Source organism: Pan troglodytes, chromosome 9 (assembly GCF_028858775.2).
Source record: "Pan troglodytes isolate AG18354 chromosome 9, NHGRI_mPanTro3-v2.0_pri, whole genome shotgun sequence".
Classification (NCBI taxonomy): domain Eukaryota; kingdom Metazoa; phylum Chordata; class Mammalia; order Primates; family Hominidae; genus Pan; species Pan troglodytes.
Window position 1 is genome coordinate 7478577 of NC_072407.2, and position 22690 is coordinate 7501266.

Genomic DNA, 22690 nt, shown 5'->3' on the forward strand with positions numbered 1-22690 from the left:
AGCTGGTGGACCGGACCTGAGGCTGCCCTCCTTCTGCCTCCCTCCCTCCTTCCTCCCAGGTCGGAGTCTTGCGTGGCCTGGAGCTAGGGGCTCTCACAGGGCTGCTGCTCCCTCCTTCCACCAGGGGACAGAGGATTCCGGGCTGGGAGCACCCAGCTTAGAAACCAGAGACCCTCGGTGGTGGCCAACACTGGGCTCTGCTGTGTCCGGCGGTGGCTCCTGGCCGGCCCTCTCAGTCTCTCGAAGCCTCAGTTTTCCGCGGGTTACTTGGGAAGTTCATGTGACATTATGCATGTTACATGTGTGACCCAGCACCCAAGGCAGAGTAATGACTCGGAACGCACTGGCTCTGCTGCTAGTGAGATCCAATAGCTAAAAGAAAATCACCCCTTCATTAGAATAACCAGGTCTGACACGCTTCAGTGGCCACACATGGGGGTGGTGGGGAAGCGGGAGGTGGAATGGACAGGAAACCCCATGACCTTGGGAGCTGCCAGGAGCAGCCTCTCTCCAGCTGGGCATCGTGCGGGCACCGTCAGGGGGGATGGGGTGTGTTTCAGAGGAAAAGCATCAGGGCTGTGGAAGAATTGCGCACTTTCATGAGAACAACAAAACTAAAGCCGTGGTCATGTTTTACGTGTGATGTTTGGTTTTATTTTTCCAGCGTGTGAGCTAATGAACTAGCTGAAGAGTGAGCCTGCCTCTCCCCGTGAAGACGCCATGCAGCGCAGGCTGATTTACAGACTCGCACCCGGGCGCTGGGGAGGGGATGGGGAAGCTGGCCGCAGGCCTGTCTCCGCTCCTGTCCTCACACACACAGTCCTCACCCACAGCCTCCCTGGGCCCTGAGGATGGAGCGGGTTACACAGGCTCCCTGGAATGTTGGCTGCCCCCAGGAGTAGCCGCCTGTTCTTGGGAACTCTGTGCTGACCGCGGCAGCCCCGCAGGGGCCCGGGGTTGCGGGTGGATGGGGTGGGCTGGGCACTGGCCGAGGAGCTTTGCCTGCGACCCAGGTGGAGGTGGCCTTTGAGCAGTGAGGCCCCAGGGTCCTGCAGGGTGGGGTCTAGGGGTCGAGGGTAGCCAGGGGTCCCTGGTGGGGCCTTGTGGCTCTGGGGGCAGAAGAGGAGGTGCAGCGGGGGAGGTCAGAGGAGGCGCAGGCTGTGCAGGGGCAGGTGGGAGCCTGGACGGAAGCTCAGCCTCCAGTTTGGAGGCCAGCCCACATGGTCCTAATGTCCTGAGGGCTCAAGGACCACAGAACTGGAGGCCAAGCTGGCACATCTGGGGCCAAGAGGATACCCCACCAGCATCCTGGGCCATCAGGCAATATACCTGCTGCCACAGCAGCTACTAGAGTGGGGACGGGCTGGGCTCAGTTTCCATGGAGACCTCAGATGAGGCCACATTTCCCGGACTCCTCGGGAAGGGGCTAATAAGGAGGAATCTAGAGCCACTCCAATCCCCTGGATGCTGAGGGCAGGCTCTCTGGGAAGAAGTGAGCATTCTAAGGGTCCGCGATCTCTCTGAACCCTTATGCAGCAAAGGGGTCTGCGTGGGGATGGGGCCAGGGTTGAGGGAGCCAGTGTGGGGCTGAGGACACCTGAGCCAGCCCTGGTCCAGTGAGGCGGAGTGTGTGGGGTGGGAGGGTGGTGCTGGGAGTCACTTTCTGGCTTTGCAGCTTTCCTGTGGTCCTGAACAGCCACATAGCCCCTCGGAGCCTTGGCGGCTCATCTGCAGGGTGGGAGCACCTTCCTACATTATTACAAGGATTCCCCGGGATCACGTCCACGGTGAGGTCATGTCCGTGAGATGAATCTGTGCTTTTCCTCCTGGTTCTTCCTTGTTCTGGGGGAAGTTTATGTCCTGGGGCTGAAAGAGGAATTTGTGGACAGGCCACTTCCCTTTCTGTTCTTGTTTCTCCAGCTGAGGAACTGAAGTTGCTAATCACGTCCTGGAGGTGGGGAGAGAGGGCCCTGTGCAGATCCTGGGCTGGAGATAATTTGGGAGGAGGTTAAGTCCCCAAGTGGGGGCTGGAGGTGCTCTAGGAGAGGTGGATCCAGCCCCTGGGGCTCCCAGTCTCAAGGGATACCTGGACCCAGGCCTGCTGGGCACGTGCGGGAGCCTGAGGTGAACGCACTGTGTGGGCTGGGAGGGGCCCGGTGCAGCCGGATTCCAGGGTGCTGACCAGGGGTCTGCGACTCACACCCAGACTCAAGAGGGACTGGTTCAGTCATGGTCCAGAGGGAATGTCCTTCCATCACCAGCCATGGAGGCCGGAGTCAGAAATCAAAGAAAACACTCTCAGATGCCTTGGTCTGTGGCTAAGAATTGCACTGTGGACTTGGATGTGTGGCGTTGGTGGCAGTAGAATCGACAGACATTTCTCTTGGGCTCACGAGAGGCTGGACAGGCCTCAAAGCACTGGGTTCTCATATTTTACAGACCAGCAAACAGAGGTGTAGGGATGTTCAGAGATGGCCTTGGCAGCACAGTGGGGCGGCTAGCGGGGCTCAGCCCAGGCTGTGGGCTCCAAAGCCCCTGCTCTAGCACCCCTGGCACATGCTCCTGGATGGCAGCCAGGCCTGGCACTCAGCGGAAACTCGGAAACCTGTTGAGGGGTGAAGCCTGGGTTCCTTCCTCAGAGGGATCCTCTGGAGCGGGACTTGCTCAGGACAGAGGCGGGTGAACTGCCTTGGATGGGGCCGGTGTGAAGCTTTCTGGTTGCTGAAGACCTGGGTCCTGTGGGGAGACAGGGCTGCAGGCTGCTGGGTGGGGCTGTAAGAAGCCCCTCCACCCACCCAGGGTGCACCCTCCTAATATCCAGGGACACCCATGGGGCCGGCTTTTCTGAAGCTCCGAGTGAGGGTTGCATCATCCCGGTCTGAGGTGCACGGCCTTGAGCAACTGGCTGATGATCAAGGACGGCCCCACAGCCTTCTGGAAGCCTCGGCCCCTGCTTTTCCTCACAGCATCTGTGCTGGGGTTGGGGGTACAGCTTTTGATCAATGCACACCCTTATGCTGATAGAATGAGTGGCTTTGCGGTATCACCGCATTTTCCCGCTTAAAACCCATGACAACATAACGGACCCAGGACAAAAAGGCTGCTGGCTGCTTTGGATACAGTTCGTCGGGGGAGGGGGTCAAGTTTTGGGCAGTCTTCCATTTTAGGGTCAATTTAGCTTCCACAGCGGGCACAAGGCGAGCTGAGGGGATGGTTGTGTTATCTGTGGGTGCACCTGCAGCATTGAGGAAGCTGGAGTGGGAGGGGAGGTGGCCTGCGGAAAGGCCTGGACCTGCCCCTCACCTGGCGTCTGGCCTTGCTTCCTTCCTTTCCGGGGTCTCCTCACTGCAGCTGAGCAGGGAATGGGTAGCAGCAGCAGCTCTCGAGTGCCAGGGCGTGAACCGTTGGGGAGGTTTCCCAAAAATGCACGTTCCTCGGCCTTCTCCCCAGAGACCCGGCCCGCCTGCCTGGGCATGTAGGGACCTTGCCTTTCCAGCTGCCTCCCAGGGGAGCCTCATGCTCCGGACCAAGGGCCACAGCTTTGGCAGCACATGACCGGGTCACCCACCAAGGCCTCCTCCAGGTCCGGCTGGCCCCAGCCTCTGACCCCACCACCTTCCCCAAGTCACCCTCTTGCCTCACGGGGGCTGCAGCTGGGGTCGGGGCCCCCAGGGCTCAGGCTGCTATGTCCACCAGGCCCCGGCGGGAGGTCTCCCTGACGGCCCCCAGCTCAGCCTCGTCTCCCAGCGCTCGCTGGAGGACCAGCCGGAGGGGCAGCCTGCGGCCCTGGGCACTGCCCAGGCAGAAGTAGACGACGGGCTTGGCCGCGCAGTGCACGGCGGCCATGAGGAAGCTGAAGTGGTAGAAGTAGTGGGGGATGTACCAGAGCAGGTTCCGGGACAGCCAGTAGATGCCGAAGGGCAGGCCGCAGAAGAGGAAGAGGAGGACGGTGAGGAGGATGAGCCCGGGGAAGCCCCGGGGTGGGGGCCGCTGGGGGCCTCGCTCCACCCGCAGCAGCAGCATAAGGCTGGCCCCACACATGGTGCAACACAGCAGAGCCAGCAGCACCGCTGCCACCAGCCACAGCGTCCGGCACAGGTGGCGGCTGGGCTCCCCGAAGAACTGGGTGCAGGCGCCGCTGAGCAGCAGGTGCAGCAGCAGGCAGAGGGCCCAGGTGAGGGCGCACACACAGGTGGTCAGGTGGCGTGGGCGGCGGCACGAGTACCAGGCCGGGAAGAGGGCAGCCAGGCACTGCTCCACGCTGACGGCCGCCAGGAGACTCAGGCCCACGATGTAGCAGAAGAAGCGCAGCGTTGCCAGGCTGGTCTGCACGAAGCCCGGGAAGTCCAGCCGGCCTTGCAGCAAGTCGGGGACGATGGCCACCATGTGGCAGCCAAGGAAGATGAGATCCGCGCAGGCCACGTCCAGGAGGTAGATGGCGAAGGGGTTTCTGTAGACATTGGAGCTGAGCAGCCAGAGGACCGCCCCATTCCCCAGCAGCCCACCGAGGCCGAGCCCCTCGGTGAGGGACAGGATGATGAGGTTGAAGGCCACATCCGCCTGGGCGCCGTTGGCAGCCCCCACATGCTGTCCAGCTTCTCTGGGCTCCATCATGGGGCGGGGGGCCAGGGGATGCTGCAGGAGTGTGTTCTGCTCGCTCTCTCTCCTGATGCCCCTGCAACCACAACAGTTGAGTCTGGGGCTCAGGAATCCATGCCCCCTGCTCCTCCCCACATCAGGGGAGATGAGATAACTAAGAGTTGGGTGGGTGACCAAGGGAATGGTGAGACCCTCCAGGAGGAGACCCCTCTCTCATTTCCACCCTCAGCCACCTGACCTAAGCTTCTCTTCCCTAAGACACTCAGGAGGAAGGTGTCCGCATTCCTCCCCTCCCCGTGGTTACCTGGCCTCAAGAGCCTTCCGTGGGGCTGGTCCCTGTAGGCCAGGTGGGGGCAGGGACCAGGAGATGTGGGGAGAAGGTCTGAGACCCATGGGGCTCCCTGTTGCTAGTGGTGCCTTGATCCTCAGAATGGCCTTTTTTTTTTTTTTTTTTGGAGATGGAGTCTGGCTCTGTTGCCCCAGGCTAGAGTGCAATGGCACCATCTCGGCTCACTGCAACCTCTGCCTCCCGGGTTCAAGTGATTCTCCTGTCTCAGCCTCCCGAAGAGCTGGGATTACAGGCGTGCATCACCATGCCCAGCTAATTTATTGCATTTTTAGTAGAGACAGGGTTTCATCATATTGGCCAGGCTGGTCTCGAACTCCTGACCTCGTGATCCGCCTGCCTTGGACTCCCAAAGAATAAAATATGACTTATTTTAAAGTCATAGGCAGAGCAGGAGGCACCGCCTATGTCTAATGAGTGGTGTGACCACAGAGGGACAGCTTACAGTGGCTGTGGGGCTTTTCATCATCATCTTAAAGCAGCCCTCAACTCTTTGAGGCCTTTCCTTGACATCCACGAGGGGTTGTTTGCCAGTGGGCTCCCAGTCCCCAGCCCTCCAGCTTGGTCACACCACGCAGCCACATCAGGGCCCCAGGAAAACTCCCTCTCCCCTGGCCATGTCCCTGCTGTCCTACAGCAGGACTCCAGCCCTCTGCGGGGTAGGGGGCACATGAGGAGGCTGCATCCTGCTCAACGTTGCCTGCCCTTTCCCCATGGGGAGAAGAGGGAGCTGTCTGATGATGGGGCTGGGAGGGGCCCTGAGCTTCCATGGCGTCTCCAGCCTCCCTCCATCCCCTCCCAAGGCAGTTGGCTCAGGGGGACAGGTCCTGTGGGAGGGGTGCTGAGTCCTGGGAGGCAGCACAAATCCCAGGGGACCTAGGCTGGAATCAGAATCTTCATCACAGCTTTGCCAGAAATACAGCAAGTAATAGACTCTAGGAGACTGCCGGGTGCTCAGAGCCGGAGACATGCCTGCAGATACCCGGCCCCATGCTGCCCCTGTGGTTACCTGGCCCGTCATGTGTCTCTGAGTGCTTGGTGACCCCAGCTTCTCCTCTTGGGGTTGGGGGAGATGGGATGGGGCCTTGCCTCTCCCCAGAGACTGGCTGGGGTCAGGGGCCGACACCAGGTGCCCCTCCCACCTTGGTGGTGGCTGGTCCTCCTGTGTCCTGGGAGGGCTGGGAGTTGGGGTGACGAGGGTGGGGGTACAAGCAGAAACCCCCATAGCTGGTCTTAGTGGCTTCTTCCCACCTCAAGGTTGTGCTCAGAACCCCTGCTGTCTCCCTCCAGTGATAGGAGCACCCGAGGCCATGCAGGGGGACGCTGTGGTGCTGGGATGCTGGGGAGAGGTGGCCCGGGGCGGGGCTATCGCTGAGCACAGAGGTGCCAGCCGCCCCGTGAGGTGCTGGTCATCTCCCTCCGCTTACACCCTCAGCTCTGTGGTCTTTTGTTTGACTGGGGTGAAATGACAGCCTGAGGTTGTCCCCGCCTCAGGGGTGGGCAGGGGGGTGGGGGGCTCAGTGGAGAGGAGGCCCCAGTCCCAGCACCTCAGGAAGCTGAGTCCTGCCCGTGGTCCAGTCTGAATCTCCTGCGGGTGGAGTCAAGCCTGGTTGGAGATATAGGGCTCTTCCTCCTGTCCCTGTGCTCCATCCTAGCACCCAAGGCCACGGGAAGGCAGACCATGGGTGGGAGGTGAGGTGGTGGTGGAGGGAGCCCCACCTGGGCCAGCATCATCAGGAGGTCACCCTGAGTGGGGCAGACAGGGCATCACTGCCATGGCAGGTGGGGAGATGTGGGGAGGGGGACAGATGCTCTCCCACTCAGGATAGCTTGGGGGGGGGGTCACCAACCCTCAGGCCCAGAGGGAGGCAGAGATGGGTTTTGGGAGGTCTTAAGTCTGTTGATGGTGGACCCCCTCCCAGGCACAAGTCCCGTCCACCCATGGACGGAGCTATCTCCAGGATCCACCAGCAAGCTCCAGCCCCAAAGCAACAGGTGGGGTTTCTCCAGCCTGTGGCCCACCAAGGGCCATGGTCCCTCTCCTATCTCACCTCCTGCATGGCTGAGGAGGACACGGGCCTCACGGGTGGGCCCCAGGGAGAGAGCATGGCAGGGAAGCGATGGACATAGAGGGAGAGGGGAGAGTGCAGGAAGGGGAGAGGCAGGAAGAGACGGGGGACAGAGAAGGAAACAGGGAGGAGAACAGGGGGACATGGGGTTAGAGTCACGGAGCTCAGCCAGACCCTGCTGCTGCCCCCTCTCTGCTGTGACCCTGGAGGAGGTCTCCCTGTGGGACCATGTGCCCCACTGGGGGCTCGGGAGGGAGGCAGAGCTCTGTAGGAAGGGTCGCCACAGTTGGGTTACAGGACTGTGGGGAGTAGAGGAGTTTGTTGCATCCTTGGTGAGCAGGAGGAAGAGGAGAGGGAGGAGAAGTAGGGGAGGAGGATGGAAGAGAACAGGAGGGAGGAGGAGGAGGGGGAGGAGAAGGAGGGGAGGAGGCGGGGAAGGACGATGGAACGGAAGAGGAGGGAGGCACAGCATTCCCCATCCCTGGGTGGTCCAGGAGCGACTCTGTGTCCCGCCCGGACAGCCAATACTGAGAAGCCGTGAGGCTGAGCACCCAGGTGTGGCAGGGAGGAGAGGGCCTATCCCCGGCTGCCCCCATGACTCCCCTTGAGAGTCTGCACCTGCATGGAACACTCTAGATCATGGAGGAAGCAAGGCAGACAGGAGACAGAGCCACCGGGGGAGGGGGGTTGGGGAGCCATCACCCAAGCGATCGTCCTCTTCCGGACTCAGCCCAGGGCTGGCTGCGGACCAGGTGGTGCGGCCCGTCAGAGGGCGGAGGCTGCAGCCTGGAGAGCTCCCTGTTGATAGCATCTGCTGTTGCCCACGCCCCACCCCTGCCACCATCTGGCCAGCAAAATAGCCCAGAAAATGCCGAGCGCCTGGGCCGGCCCCAGAGACCCACCCTGATCCAGCCACCTGCGCTACTCACCGTTTGGGGCAGAGGACTGGCCGAGCCCTGCCTGCTCTGACCCAGGGCCTTGGATCTATCCTGGCCGCGGCCGAGGGCTCCAGTCCCCAGAGCCTCTGGGCGGCTCCTGTTCAGTGTCCACCAGCTCCTCCGAGTCACATGGCATCCAGCTGGAATGGGGCCGGTCAGGAAGGTGTCTCTCTGAGGACCCCTTCTCTTCCGCTCAGCTCTCGCCCAGGTGTGGACAGCAAGAGAAACCCTGAACCTCCCTGCAGCCTTCCAGGCAGGCCTGGCAGGCAGAGGAAACCACGAGATCTCTGGGTGGAGCCCAGCCAAGCTGTGACTTCACTGGCACTCCTGGCTCAGAGACACCAAGCCCTGTAGGGCCCTTTAGGGACCACTTCTTTCCATCTGTGCCTCGGAGGGGCCGGCTGAGAGCCGGGCTACCGGCGGAACTTGTCCTTGCAGCAAAAATGTGTTTTTCTCTCCGCAGAGCGCAGGCTGCCGGCCCCAGCTCTCCAGGCAGTGTGGGACCGCGGGGAGGAGCGGGGATGTGCGTGAGGCCGTCCCTCCTGCCTCGTTCACAGGCACAGAGTAGATGGCTGGTGTCAAGAAGCTGCCGCGCGGTCCCCGGCCGAGGAGAATCAAACACGTACAGCAGCGTCAGGCTCCGGGAGACCTTGTGAACTCAGTGATTTCAAGTCCCCGTTTCAGACCGTGCCTTTCCTTCCAGTGCCCTGCCTTAAGGGAGATCGCAATTGACGTGCCAAGAGAAGGAAAACAAGGTCATTTTTGGCCTCTGTTCCTCCCCGAGTCCAGGTCCTAGAAACTCTTTTCTCATCTTTGTCTTTAGAAAAATCTCCGAGGTAGAGAAGAGTGCAGAAACAGCACGGATTTGCTCCGGAGCGTTTCCCACTCTGCGCAGTCCGCCTGACCTCTCCTCTTGCGGACCAAGTGAGAGCAAGTTTCCTGCACGTGGCCTTTGACCTGTCACTACATCAGCAGGCATCCCCCAGGGCACCGGCATCCTCCATCCCCAAAATGGAGGGGCCGCACACAGGTCGTCTGGGGTCTGTACAATGCTGGTGTCTGATGAATGTGTCGCGCTGGTGTCTGACGTCCATGCCGGGCTGGTGTCTGACAGGCAGCAGTGCCGCTTGCTGAGTTGTGTCTCAGCTTCAAATCCTCCCTTCCTAAACCAGGATCCAAGCTGCCAGGTGCCCGAGGCTCTGTAAACCATGCCTGGGCTCTGCCACCGCTCTGGGAGGCCCTACCAGTGGGTGGTCCCTCAAGGATGGCCCAGGGGTGTGGGGGAAGTGCTCCCAATCGCCCCACACGTTCCAAATATCTCACCCTTCTAAGTGCCACACTCCCTCCAGTTGTCCCACAGTTCCAATAGTGCCACTCCTTTCAATTGTCCATCCCACCCTTTCATAAGTTCCATGCCTTCCACTTGTCTTACACCTTAAAGCTGTCCCACCCTTCCAAATGCCCGACCCTTCCAATTGTCCCACTCCTTCCAACTGTCCCACTCTTCCATTTGTCCCACTCTTCCATTTGTCCCACTCCTTCCAATTGTCCCACTCTTCCATTTGTCCCACTCCTTCCAATTGTCCCACTCTTCCATTTGTCCCACTCTTCCATTTGTCCCACTCCTTCCAACTGTCCCACTCTTCCAATTGTCCCACTCTTCCATTTGTCCCACTCCTTCCAATTGTCCCACTCTTCCATTTGTCCCACTCCTTCCAATTGTCCCACTCTTCCATTTGTCCCACTCTTCCATTTGTCCCACTCCTTCCAATTGTCCCACTCTTCCATTTGTCCCACTCCTTCCAACTGTCCCACTCTTCCAATTGTCCCACTCCTTCCATTTGTCCCACTCCTTCCAATTGTCCCACTCCTTCCAACTGTCCCACTCCTTCCAATTGTCCCACTCCTTCCATTTGTCCCACTCCTTCCATTTGTCCCACTCTTCCATTTGTCCCACTCCTTCCAATTGTCCCACTCCTTCCAACTGTCCCACTCCTTCCAATTGTCCCACTCCTTCCATTTGTCCCACCCTTCCAATTGTCCCACTCCTTCCATTTGTCCCACTCCTTCCATTTGTCCCACTCCTTCCAATTGTCCCACCCTTCCAATTGTCCCACTCCTTCCAATTGTCCCACCCTTCCATTTGTCCCAATCTTCCATTTGTCCCACTCTTCCATTTGTCCCACTCTTCCATTTGTCCCAGTCCTTCCAATTGTCCCACTCCTTCCATTTGTCCCACTCCTTCCATTTGTCCCACTCTTCCATTTGTCCCACTCTTCCATTTGTCCCACTCCTTCCAATTGTCCCACCCTTCCAATTTTCCCACTCTTTCCAATTGTCCCACCCTTCCAATTTTCCCACTCTTTCCAATTGTCCCAGCCTTCCAATTGCCTCATACTTTTAATTATCCCACTCTTTTAGTTGTCCCCCTCCTTCCAATTGCCCCAATCTTTCCAATGGTCCCACTTTTAAATTGCCCTACCCTTGTAATTGTCCCCCTCTTTCAGTTGACCCACCTTTCCAATGGTCTTACCTTCCAATTGATCCACCTTTCCAATGGTCTCACCTTCCAGTTGTCCCACTCCTTCCAGTTGTCCCACTCCTATCAATTGTACTGCCTTCCAATTGCCTCACTCTTCCAATTGTCCCACCCTTCCAATTTCCCCACAGTTTTAATTGTCCCACTCTTTCAATTGTCCCACCCTTCCAATTGTCTCACCGTTCCAATTGTCCAACCCTCCCAATTGTCCCACTCTTTCCAATTGTCCTACCTTTTTAATTGTCCTACCATTCTAGCTGTCCCACCCTTCCAACTGTCCCACTCTTCCAATTGTCCCACCCCTCCTATTGTCCCACTCCTTCCAGTTCCCCTACCCCTCCAATTGTCTGACTCTTTCCAATTAGTCCATCTTCCTTTATGTTTTCGAGCTTTACTTTCACTCCCTGTCAGAGTTGCCCCAGCAACTCTCTCTCTCTCTCTTTGTGAGACAGAATGCCACTCTGTTGGCCAGGCTGAGGTGCAGTGGCATGATCACAGCTCACTGCAGCCTCCAACTTGCAAGCTGAAGCCTTTTTTCCTCAGCTTCCTGAGTAGCTGGGACTTCAGGCATGCACCAAGTGCCAGGCTACCAGAGGCTTGTCTGGCTAATTTTTAAATTTTTAACTTTATAGAGATGGGGTCTCGATACATTGCCTAGGCTTGTCTCTAGTTCCTGATCTCAAGTAATCCTCCTGCCTTGGCCTCCAAAGGTGCTGGGATTATAGCTGTGAGCCACCATGCCTGGCCTGCAGCAACTTTCTCCACCTGGTAGCAGCAGCGTACTTTTGCAGTTTTCCCAGCACTTGAAAAACCAGACCCATTGTTTCCTGTTGGAGACACAGGCCACTAACTGGCTGGGAGCCCCCTCAGGGGCCTGAATTACACTCTAGTCGTCCCCACTGGTCCTAAATTTCAATAGTTTTAACTTCCTTCCTTTGTTCCCCGTGCCCTGGGTGGCGGGTCTTTTTGCAGTTGTTTCTTCTCTAATAGCTTAGTGTTCCCTTTGTACATGTTTGGTTTTTCAATCTCTAGTGAACAATTCTTTAAGATCATCCCTTCAAAATTATAGGTAGCTTCTGCCTACTGACTGTGTCCCTGCTGGTACTGAAATTGGTCCCAGAAAGGTCCTAGGGGAAACATGGTAATTTGAGCTTGGTTTGGTCATGTCCTTGGCCTTGACTGTCGTGATGAGTTTCTGGTCAGTGACACTGGTGATCCATGCCACGCTGTGGCTCATCATCAATCAAACAAACACTTGTGATGGGTTATATTGAAGTCAGTGCCTTGGGGGACCATTTGTCTATTGGACTTGATCATCATAACATTCATGGGGACCAGGAGCACTGTGGCATGTGACAGGATTGGAGCTTCCAGAAAGAGGATGACGACTTCTACTTCTGGTTCTAAAGGGGCAATAGGGGCTGGAATCACCCTCCCATTATAAAAATCTAAAAAACCAAAACACGGTTTGTGAATTTAGACAACAGGCCGAGCAGGACTGTGGTCCCAAGAAAATGGAAGCTGATGGGCATGCCCTATGCTCACCCAAACTTTCTGTCTGGAGGTGGCTTCCAGACTGCAACACAGGCCAGAAGAGGCAAAGGGGCTCGGCAGGTTAAATGCCAAATCAGGAGAAGGTTGAAAACAACACAGGTAAGACTGGCAATCAAGACAACAGCAAATGGACAAGCTGTAGAGAAAAGCAATGACATCAAAGGTGTTTTATTTAAGATGATTAATAAAATGGAATAACCTTGGATGGACTGATTAAGAAAACAAAAAGTGCTTGAGCTCAGGATTTCGATACTAGGATACTAGCCTGGGTGACATAGCACAATCCCGACTCTACAAAAAATACAAAACAAACAAACAAACAAAAAAAACAAAATTGTCTAGGTATGGTGGTGCATGTCTGTGGTCCCAGCTACTCAAGAGAGGGAGGCTGAGGTGGGAGAATGGCTTGAGCCTGGGAGGTTGAGGCTGCAGTGAGCCAAGATCAGGCCACTGCACTCCAGCCTGGGTGACAGAGCAAGACCCTGTCTCAAGAAAAGAAAAAAAAAAAAAAGAAAAGAAAAAAGAGAAACTGCAAATCACCTATATATTGGTAACGAAAGAGGGGATACCACTACCGGTCCCAGATACTTAAATGGTAAAGGTGGAATATAAAAATAAACTGTGTGCCAATAAGCTTGACAATTTGGATGAAACGGTCAAATTCTTTGAAAGACACAATGAAAACATGAATAGTTCTCAATATGAAAACAATGAGCTCGTAATTTAACACTTTCTCTCAAATAAGTCTCTAGTTCCAAATTGCTTCACTGGCAAATCTATAAGATAGACAAAAAATAAATAATCCCAACCCTGCAAAACTCTTTTAGAAAACAGGAGTAAGGAACATGCCAATTCATTTTAGGAGGCCAGCATTAATCTAATAATCTGATATACAAACTGGACAAAGACATTCTAAGAACAAAAAACTACAGACCAATATTGTCATGAACATAGGCTCAAAACACTTCATATAATATAAGGAAGAATTGTAAGCCATTTGAGTTTATCTTAGAATGATGAAGGATTTATAAGGTGTAACTGGGGTTTTGCTTTTTTTAAATGTGAGGGAATTTATATCAGTTGAATTGTTTGGACTTTTTCCTGCTTTTTCTTCCAGAACCTTTGTGTAGATGAAGACTATGTCTCTGCATTTTTGTGCGTAAGGATGGCAAGATAGAGTGGTTTAAAAGATGCCAGTTTATGAGCTTCTTTTTTGGTCAGTCTTGGAAAACATAATTTTTTTTAGAGCAGGGTGGGGGGCATACAGTGAGAGAAGAGACTTTTTTGTCCTGCAAACTTTTGATTTTTTTGTCTTGCAAAATACTAGCCCCCTCCCTTTTCCTCTACTGTATTGTTTCCAAAGAAGACTTCTGTCTTCCTCGTGAGCCTTTTCAAAAGCTTCCTAGAGTTCTCCCTCATCATTTAGCCATTGCGCTGATCTGCCAATTATTGAGAAAAAGAGTTCAAACTCTAAAATATTTGAAGAGATTCATTCTGAATCAATTATGAATAACCAATGGCCTGTGACAGCCCCAGGGGATCCTGAGAACATGTGCCCAGGTGTTTGGGGTGCAGCTTAGTTTTACACATTTTAGAGGGACAGAGGACATCAATCAATACATGTAAGATGTACATTGGTTCAATCTGGAAAGGCGGGACAACTCCAACAGAGGCTTCCAGATCATAGGTGGATTCAAAGATTTTCTGACTGGCAACTGGTTAAAAGAGTTATTATCTAAAAGACCTGGAATCAATAGCAAGGGATACCTGGGTTAAGATAAGGGGTAAAATACTTTGATTTCTATCAGGGCCTGCTATCTGACATTACATCGGTATCTTATGGCTACGAAGGGTCTGTTTTGTTAGCCTTAAGTTCTCGTTTTAATGTGAATGCTGGTCAGCTGTGCCTGGATTCCAAAGGCAGGAAGGTATGAGGCATGTCTGACCACCCATTCTCATCATGGCCTGAACTAATGTTTCGAGTTTACTTTAGAATGAATGCCCTTCCATTCAGTTGGTTGGGGAACTTGGAATTTTATTTTTGGTTTATATTCTCCTCCTCTGGCCAAGACTTGCCAGAGGCAACATCAATGGCCACCAAACTTTTATTTTGTCCCATAGCGTTACTGGGGTGTTTCGGCTGCCTGTCCTGGGTCCATTGTGACCCTCAGTGGGACCCCTATGGCCAAGGGGCTTAGAGTCAAAAGACTCATAGCCAATTTAAACATTCTAGGCCAGAAGGGAATGGAGGTGGATAGGCACTCATCAACCCTTAAAATTCCACCAAACTGTTTTTATATGTATAAATATGTACACACACACACACACACACACACAAATACATACATATGTATATATATAAATTTATGCAGATATATCTAATTGTATAAATCTCATAACTGGGAGTATTATACCCAAGAGGCTTTGCCATGAGGTGTCTTTATATATTCTCAGTAATTTTCTTTGAATTCTATGGAAAACAGCAAATTCTTTATGGTTGAGATGGATGAAAACAGGCCACATAATAACCCAGGAGGCAAAGTCCCTTTTTTTGCCACTGATTCAGGCATCTCTGTGCCCATCCTTGATTTGGAGGATCTGAATGAATTCTGTCTCCCCAAATCGGCCCTTACAATCTCACATGCCTGCCTCATCTGTGACAGTCGTGGGCCTAGAGGAACAGTGCTGGTATAATTTTAGCAGCAGGTATTTGCAGTGAAAAACAGCTGGGGCCCAGTGAGATGCCAGTGAGGGAGAGTTGCACCTCTATTTTTCAGAATACCATATTCTGGTTTCCTCGGAAGTAAAACAAAGAGAGATAAACAACGTTAATAATTTGACAATCAAAAGAGAATGTGTGTGTCAGAAGAGAAAAAGGAATCCATTCCATTAGGGCACTGACTAAAAGCATCATGAAGAAAATGATAACCTGGCTCATCTTTAGAGGATTATAATAGCCAAGAAATAATTCATGATTCAATCCACACTAACAAACAAAAGTCAGGGCTGGAATCTAGTAATGGGTGTAGTATAGTTTTCCTTTGAAAAAATTTCCCTTTCTCTAGCCTTCCTTTTCTACTAAAGAGAAATTGTAGTAAGACCAATCTGTGTGCAAAACAAGTTTTAGGCTTATTATACTTCCCTGATTATAAAGTGCAGCAAGAACCAATTGGCCATACTGGCCCCTTTCAAGTTGACTTTGCTGGAACTTTACCTAAAAATATATTATTCTAGTCAAAGCTTTGGTAAAATAACCAGGGTCTCCGATTGTGTCCCGTTTCAAAAGAAAACATTCTTACTAAACCTATGCAAACAATTAAATGCCATAAAATCAGAATATTCACTAACAGTGTCTGAATTTTGAAGAATTCAGATAGAGAGAAAGGTACATTTACTCATAAAAACTTACTTTACCCGATTGCTCTAAACTATAAATAACTCAAAAGAAGAAGCTTTCCGGCCAAGCGCGGTGGCTCACGCCTGTAATCCCAGCACTTTGGGAGACTGAGGGGGGTGGATCATGAGGTTAGGAGTTTGAGACCAGCCTGGTCAATATGGTGAAGCTCCGTCTCTACTGAAAATACAAAAATTAGCCGGGCATGCTGGGGTGCGCCTGTAATCCCAGCTACTTGGGAGGCTGAGGCAGAAGAATCGCTTGAACCTGGGAGGCGGAGGTTGCCGTGAGCCGAGATTGTGCCACTGCACTCCAGCCTGGGCGACAGAGCAAGACTCCGTCTCAAAAAAAAAATAAAAATAAATAAAAATAAAAAAATTAAAAATTAAAAAAAAAAAAGAAAAGAAAAAGCTTTCCTTGAGTCTTCCTGAACCAGAGCAGCAGCTTCCAAACAAGATGTCGTGTGTTCGCCTTGGAGCTGTCACATGCTAAGCAGCTCTTGTCAGTCAGATGAGAGCCGTCAGGCAATGTAGAATCCAGCAGCTCCTCACATTGAGTCATTCCTAGGGGAAAAACAGGCTCCCTGCTCCTGAGTATCTCCTCCTTGCATTCCCCAGGCAGCCATATCCTATATAAACCATTTTTGTTTTACCATAGAACTCTTTTGGGCACCATTGATTCCATTAGCATGGGGTTAGCTTCACTTAACATCCCATAGCAAGCCAGAAAATGCCCCTCAGGTGGAAATTCTCGAGTCCAAAGTCCCAGCAGTTCATTGGGAAGTGCTCACAGCCTTTTGCCACAAGCCCCAATGAACACTCCACGGAAGACTATGAAGTGGAGGTTTTGTTCCAGCTCGCACTCCAGCTTCTACTCTATATTCTGTGGGCTCAGGCAATCTTACCAGTTCCCATTTAGCGTGCCCAATTAACATTTCTCCAAGGGCAGATTTACATACCTTCAGTTTTATAGTACTAGGTGGGAGAAACATTCCCCAGTCAGATATATAAATCAAAAAGTATCTGGAACAAATCTCAATCAATTTAGAAGTTTATTTTGCCAAGGTTAAGGACATACCCATGACAGCCTCAGGAGGTCTTGATGACATTTGGCCAAGGTGGTTGGGCTATAGCTTCGTTTTATACATTTTAGGGAGACAAAGACATCAATCAATACATGTAAGATATACATTTGTTTGGTCTGGAAAGGCGGCACAACTCAAAGTGGGGACTTACAGGTGATAGGTAGATGCAAAGATTGTCATATTGTCTATTGGTTGAAAGAGTTTATCTAAAGATCTGGATTCAATAGAAGGGACTGTCTGGGATAAGATAAGGGTTGTGGAGACCAATGTTCTTTTTTTTCTTTTTCTTTTTTTTTTCTTTTTTTTTTTGAGACAGAGTCTCACTCTGTCACCCAGGCTAGAGTACAATGGTGTGATCTCGGCTCACTGCAGCTTCCACCTCCCAGGTTCAAGTGATTCTCCTGCCTCAGCCTCCCCAGTAGCTGGGATTACAGGTGCGAGCCCCCACACCCAGCTGATTTTTTGTATTTTTAGTAGCGATGGGATTTCGCCTTGTTGGTCAGGCTGGTCTCGAGCTCCTGACCTCAGGTGATCTGCCTGCCTCAGCCTCCCAAAGTGCTGGGATTACAGGTGTCAGCCATCTCGCCAGGCCAAGACCAAGGTTCTTATGCAGATGAAGCCTCCAGGTAGCAGGCTTCAGAGAGAATAGATTGTAAGTGTTTCATATCAGCCTTAAGGGGTCTGTTTTTTCAATGTTAAGGTCTCTGGTTTTTTCTCCTTTTTTTTTCCGAGATAAGATCTCACTCTGCCACCCAGGCTGGAGTGCAGTGGCATGATCTCAGCTCACTGCAGCCTCAACCTCCCAGGCCCAAGTGATCCTCCCACCTCAGCCTCTTTAGTAGTTGGGACTACAGGCATGTGCCATCACAACTGGGTAATTTTTGTATTTTTTGTAGAGATGGAGTTTCACCATACTGCCCAGGCTGGTCTCGAACTCCTGAGCTCAAGTAATATGCCCACCTTGGCCTCCCAAAGTGCTGGGATTACAGACATGAGCCATTGTGGCTGGCCTAGAATTTTATTTTTTGTTTACAGATACAGTACCCATTTTCATAAGGCGTTTAGGTAAAGGAGTCACAACTACTTTACATAAACCTGTTTAAACATCTCAAAATTCATAATTCTATCATCCCTCACATTCTTATGTTCTGGTCCCAGGAATTTTTTCTTCTCTACCCACAGACCATTTTACCTTTTCTGGTGAAAAAAGATTTGGGTTCCCAGCAGGGGATTGAGCCAAGGGACTCAGGCCCTTTTGTGAATCTTAATCTCATTTTTCCTTAGCATTGCCCCAGGCAATGTCAGCTTCTCATTATCACCTTTGCCTTTTGATTTTTCTTAAATTTCTCTAATCTGGGGCAAATGCCAAACAATTGGTATGGGGCCCTTTAATGTTGAGAGAATGGCAGGAACTCCCTTTGGTCCATCCAAGCTTTGATAGTGTTGTAAAGATCTTTGTTTTAACTCCATGAATTTTCGTTTTGTTTATTTCATTTTTAAATAACCATTGGAAGATTTCCACTCTTCTGGGATCAGTCCCCTGACTCCCTTTTGCATTTCCCATTTTTTTTTATTAATTATCTTAATGTTTTATTAGCATCTGTGAGACCCGTGAAGGATAACAAATTTAAAAAGGCTTCTCAAGCCATTGTTCGATTCTGCAGAAGTAATGTCACCTGGGGTGCCCATGGAGAAGGGGTCCCCTTAACCACAGCATCTACTGTGACCCGAGTAATAGGCACATTCAGTGGGTGAATATCTGGTCATCACAAAGTCAGTCCCATATGACTTGTTTACGAAGCATATCAACTGCTTCCTCTGGGGTGATCCACTCGGTATTTTATAGGGAAAGTTGGGCAGTCCTCTCAGGGTAAACAGCCTTACTGTGGTGTTTATCAGGTCCACTAGGCTGGTCGTTCTCTCAGGAACAACCTTCTGTGCATTTGGATCACATATACTCATCAGCAATTATCTAATAGTGAGCTGTGGGTCTACATCAACTCAAACATGCTCTTTCATTCTGTAGCATTTGAAATTAAGGGTACTATCCTTAAAGCAGTTACTCTTACAGTCCATTTTAGTAAAGGTTTCCTAGGAAGCTGACGATACCAGTCTACAAAATGGAACAACTCCTTTACATTATACCATCTAGTTTTGTTACTTGGTTTTGCCCTTCTCCAATGTTGACTATCTTCTAGGTAACCACAGCTTCCGGAAGTACCTTTTGCTGCCCGTAATTTTTCCTTTTGCGGGTAGCTTTGAGGCTGGTGGCCTGAGCTGAGACAAACCCACATCTGAGCTTGGTTCAGCCTTAAGGCCAAACCCAATACTCACTCACTGTCATTTTACCTATCACAGATAACAATAGCCATGGGATTGAATATTTTGCTTTTGCCTTATTAGTTTGCATTTCCTTATGCATCCAGTGAACCAACTTCCTGGAGTATGATCTATCTCTAAATTCCACTGGTGGCTTTCACCTTTAGTAACTGAATGCAGTCCAGCTGTAGCTCCTTAAGATGGGTAACCATGTGGCCACCCAGGAGTCAAAGGTTTCTCATTCCCCACCCTTTCCTTTTCTTTTTATCCATTTAGTTTTGTCTATATAATTTCTCCTTTTTAGGCAGAATGTGGGACTTGACTCTGGAGGTGGGGCTTGGCCACCAGACCAAATTGAGGACTAGCTAAAACAGGGACAAGGCAAAAGCTGGTTTCCATAAGACATGCCTGCCACTGTGCCATGTCAGTTTACCATTGCGATGGCAACACCTGATGTTACCACCCCTTTTCATGGCAATGACCTGATGACCCAGAAGTTACCACCCTTTTCCTAGAAATTTCTACATAACTACTGCTTAACTCACATGTAATTAAAAGTGGGTATAAATGTGAGTGCAGAACTCTGAGCTCTGCTCTGGGCACACAGCCTATGGGGTGTCCCTGCTCTGCAAGGAGCAGCACCTTTTCTGCTGCTGTGCACTGCTGCTTCAATCAAAGTTGCTGTCTAACACCACCAGCTCATCCTTGAATTCTTTCTAGGGTGAAGCCAAGAATGCTCCTGGGATAAGCCCCAGATCTGGGGCTCACCTGCCATGCATCACTTTATTTAAGGCAACCCTTAAATAGCCTCTAAACTAGGAAAAATTACATTTTCTTTAGGAAAAACCCTATCCTCATGTTTTTATAAACCTCACCAAAAACACATCTTAGTCTTCTGCTGTTATACCTCTTGATAACCCAAATTCCCAGTGAAAAACCTAAGATTACTTAATTTAACATAATATGACTACTGGAGAGAATTTTGAGATTAAATTTATCAAATTAATCTTACCAAAGACTACTAAAGTCATGTGAACTAAAAGGCATCTTAGCTAGTTTCTGTTAGTCTGATAAATACTTACTTTTCTTTAATCCAACTGATTAGAGCTCTTTCATATAAGTTGGTAGTGAAATATCACTTTCACATGTCACATATACACATATAGGCACACCAGGCACATAAACAGAGGCAGATCCTTTGTAATCACCCCTTAAGATTTTTTATTTACCTATTTTCAAAATTTCTCTCTAAATTTATCTAAATTACTTTAGACTACTACTAAAAAAAAAGTTACAAGAGCCAACAAAAGTTGAAGAGGAGTTACCAACCCAGGCGTTCTCAAAGGGAGAAAGAGCTGAAGCAGTGGGATACAGTGGAAGTTGAACTTCTGAGACATCAATCTGAAGAATTTCAAAAAGACAGTTTATAGAATGTAAAAATGAAAAACTTGCAGTCTCATTAGGAGTAAATCAATATTTTAAGAAAACCTTGTTCTAACCAATTCTTTAGTTTTATTATTAGTCTATTTTTAATATCAAAGTCCAATTTCTAGAAAGACTATAATAATTTCCTTTTAATTATGGCCAACTCAATAACAGAACATTTAAAAAAATAAATTCTTTTTTTATGAGCCTTATTATGACTTATACAAACCCTTCGTGACATGCTTGAACTTTCTGGTTTGTACTACACATAGCTCTTTCTTAAACAATCACTCATTTTATTTCAGGACAAACATTTACCATACAAGATTTTTTCTCATGCAAAATTATTCTTCTTTAAATCTTTCTTAACAAAAAATACTTCTTCATATTTATAACTTTTTTCTTTTGAGACAGAATCTCACTCTGTCACCCAGGCTGTAGTGCGGTGGCACAATCTTGGCTCACTGCAACCTCCACCTCCCAGATTAAAGTGATTTTCATGCCTCAGCCTCCCAAGTAGCTGGGATTACAGGTGCCTGGCTAATTGTTTTTGTATTATATTTTTTGTATAGCCACCATGCCTGGCTAATTTTTTTTGTATTATTATTATTATTATTATTATTATTATTATTTTTTAGTAGAGAAGGGGTTCTACCATGTTGGCCAGGCTGGACTAAAACTCCTGGATTTAAGCCATCCACCCACCTACAAAGATGATTACACAAAGATAATTATGTCTGGGGCTGGGTTTATAGTTTTATAACCTTCATGCCCAATCTTGACACCTTATAATACCTAGCAGAAATAAATATAGGACTACTAGACCAATAAATCTAAATGATAATGTATATCAGTAATTCTGAAGACATTTCTAATTTTATTTTACCAATAATGCCAAAGTCAGCTTATTTATTAAATATTTTATTTAAGTCATGTGAATTTGAAAAGCATTTGGGTTTATTTATTCAATTTATGAGTACTCCTTAACTTTAAGCCAATTTGTTACCTTATGGCCGCAACACATAACAAAATACATGTACATACATATAAACACACACATACACACTCATACAAAGATCCTCTTTTACTTCAGAACTCTAACCATGAGATATCAATACAAACTTATCAGTTTACCAGATAAAAACAAAAACAAAAAACAAACATGATTGGATCCAAACAGTGGTTTTTATCTTAGCAGAAAAGTAACAGCAGATTTAAAGCAGGCAGAAAATAAAATAGAGAAATAGAGACCTTAGGAACTCTTAGTTGCAGCTCAACCTTTGGGGCCTGAATTTTTCCTTGATGTACTTGTGCATCAGTTTAAAATATGCAAAACAGACCATAATATGTAACCAGTGGGAGTACTAGAAAACCTGGCATGCTCTCAAAATTTTCCATTTACACAAACACTTGCAAGTAAAAGCAAGCACCATAAAACCAAATGGAATGCCCAAAAGGGGGTTGTTTTCCTTGTCTTTCCTCATTCTTAGATGAGAAGACCCTTTAAAACAGGGGTCCTCAAACCCTGGGCCACAGACCATGGCCTGTTAGGAACCAGGCCATACCACAGAAGGTGAGTGGTGGGCAAGTGAGTGGAGCTTCATCTGTATTTACAACCACTCCCCATTGCTCACATTACTGCCCGAGCACTGCCTCCTGTCAGATCAGCAATGACATTAAATTCTCATATGAGCTCGAACCCTATTGTCAACTGTGCATATGAGGGATCTAGGTTGCAAGTTCCTTATGAGAATCTAATGCCTGATGATCTGTCACTGTCTCCCACCACTCCCAGACAGGACCTTCTAGTTGCAGGAAAACAAGCTCAGGGCTCCCACTGGGTCTACATTATGGGTGAGCTGTATAATTATTTCATTATATATTACAATGTAATAATACTAGAAATAAAGTACACAATAAATGTAATGCACTTGAATAATCTTGAAACCATCCCCCCTCCCTGGTCCATGGAAAAATCATCTTCCATGAAACCAGTCCCTGGTGACAAAAAAGTTGGGGACCACAGCTTTAGAATGCACCTCTGAACTAGAATTAGGATCCTAAACAAAACCAAAACGTGGTGCCTGAAAGGGGGTTGTTCCCCTTGTCTTTAGAAGAAGGCAATGGAGAATACTCTTTAGAATGTACCTCTGAACCAAAATTAGGATCCTAAACAACAACTTCCTTGGATAAAATAACAAAAATAAAAACAAAAAAACACCAGCTCAGAATAAACCAAGGACCATCAAGCAAATGGGAGGTCCAGGGCTCAGGAGGACTAACCAGTTCCACTGGAGGAGAAGTTCGAGATTGGGAGAGATTTCAATGGGCCCCTGCTGGTACCTTAGCTCTGGGTTCGGACAACTCCTCTGGGATTCTGAGTCATCTCTGAGACCCCACGGGTAGGGTGCCAATTACTGTCA

At 49.7% G+C, this 22690-nt stretch overlaps 1 protein-coding gene across 1 annotated transcript; it reads right to left on the bottom strand.

Annotated features, from left to right (window-relative positions):
• Positions 1 to 626: 626 nt before the first annotated feature.
• On the bottom strand, positions 627 to 8485 carry MRGPRE (MAS related GPR family member E). The gene is made up of 2 exons (XM_016920204.4): positions 7944 to 8485; positions 627 to 4675 (listed from the first exon to the last, which is right to left on the bottom strand). The coding sequence occupies exon 2, from the start codon at positions 4612 to 4614 to the stop codon at positions 3676 to 3678; it is 939 nt and encodes a 312-aa protein (XP_016775693.2). The 5' UTR covers positions 4615 to 4675; positions 7944 to 8485; the 3' UTR covers positions 627 to 3675.
• Between the last annotated feature and the right edge of the window lie 14205 nt (positions 8486 to 22690).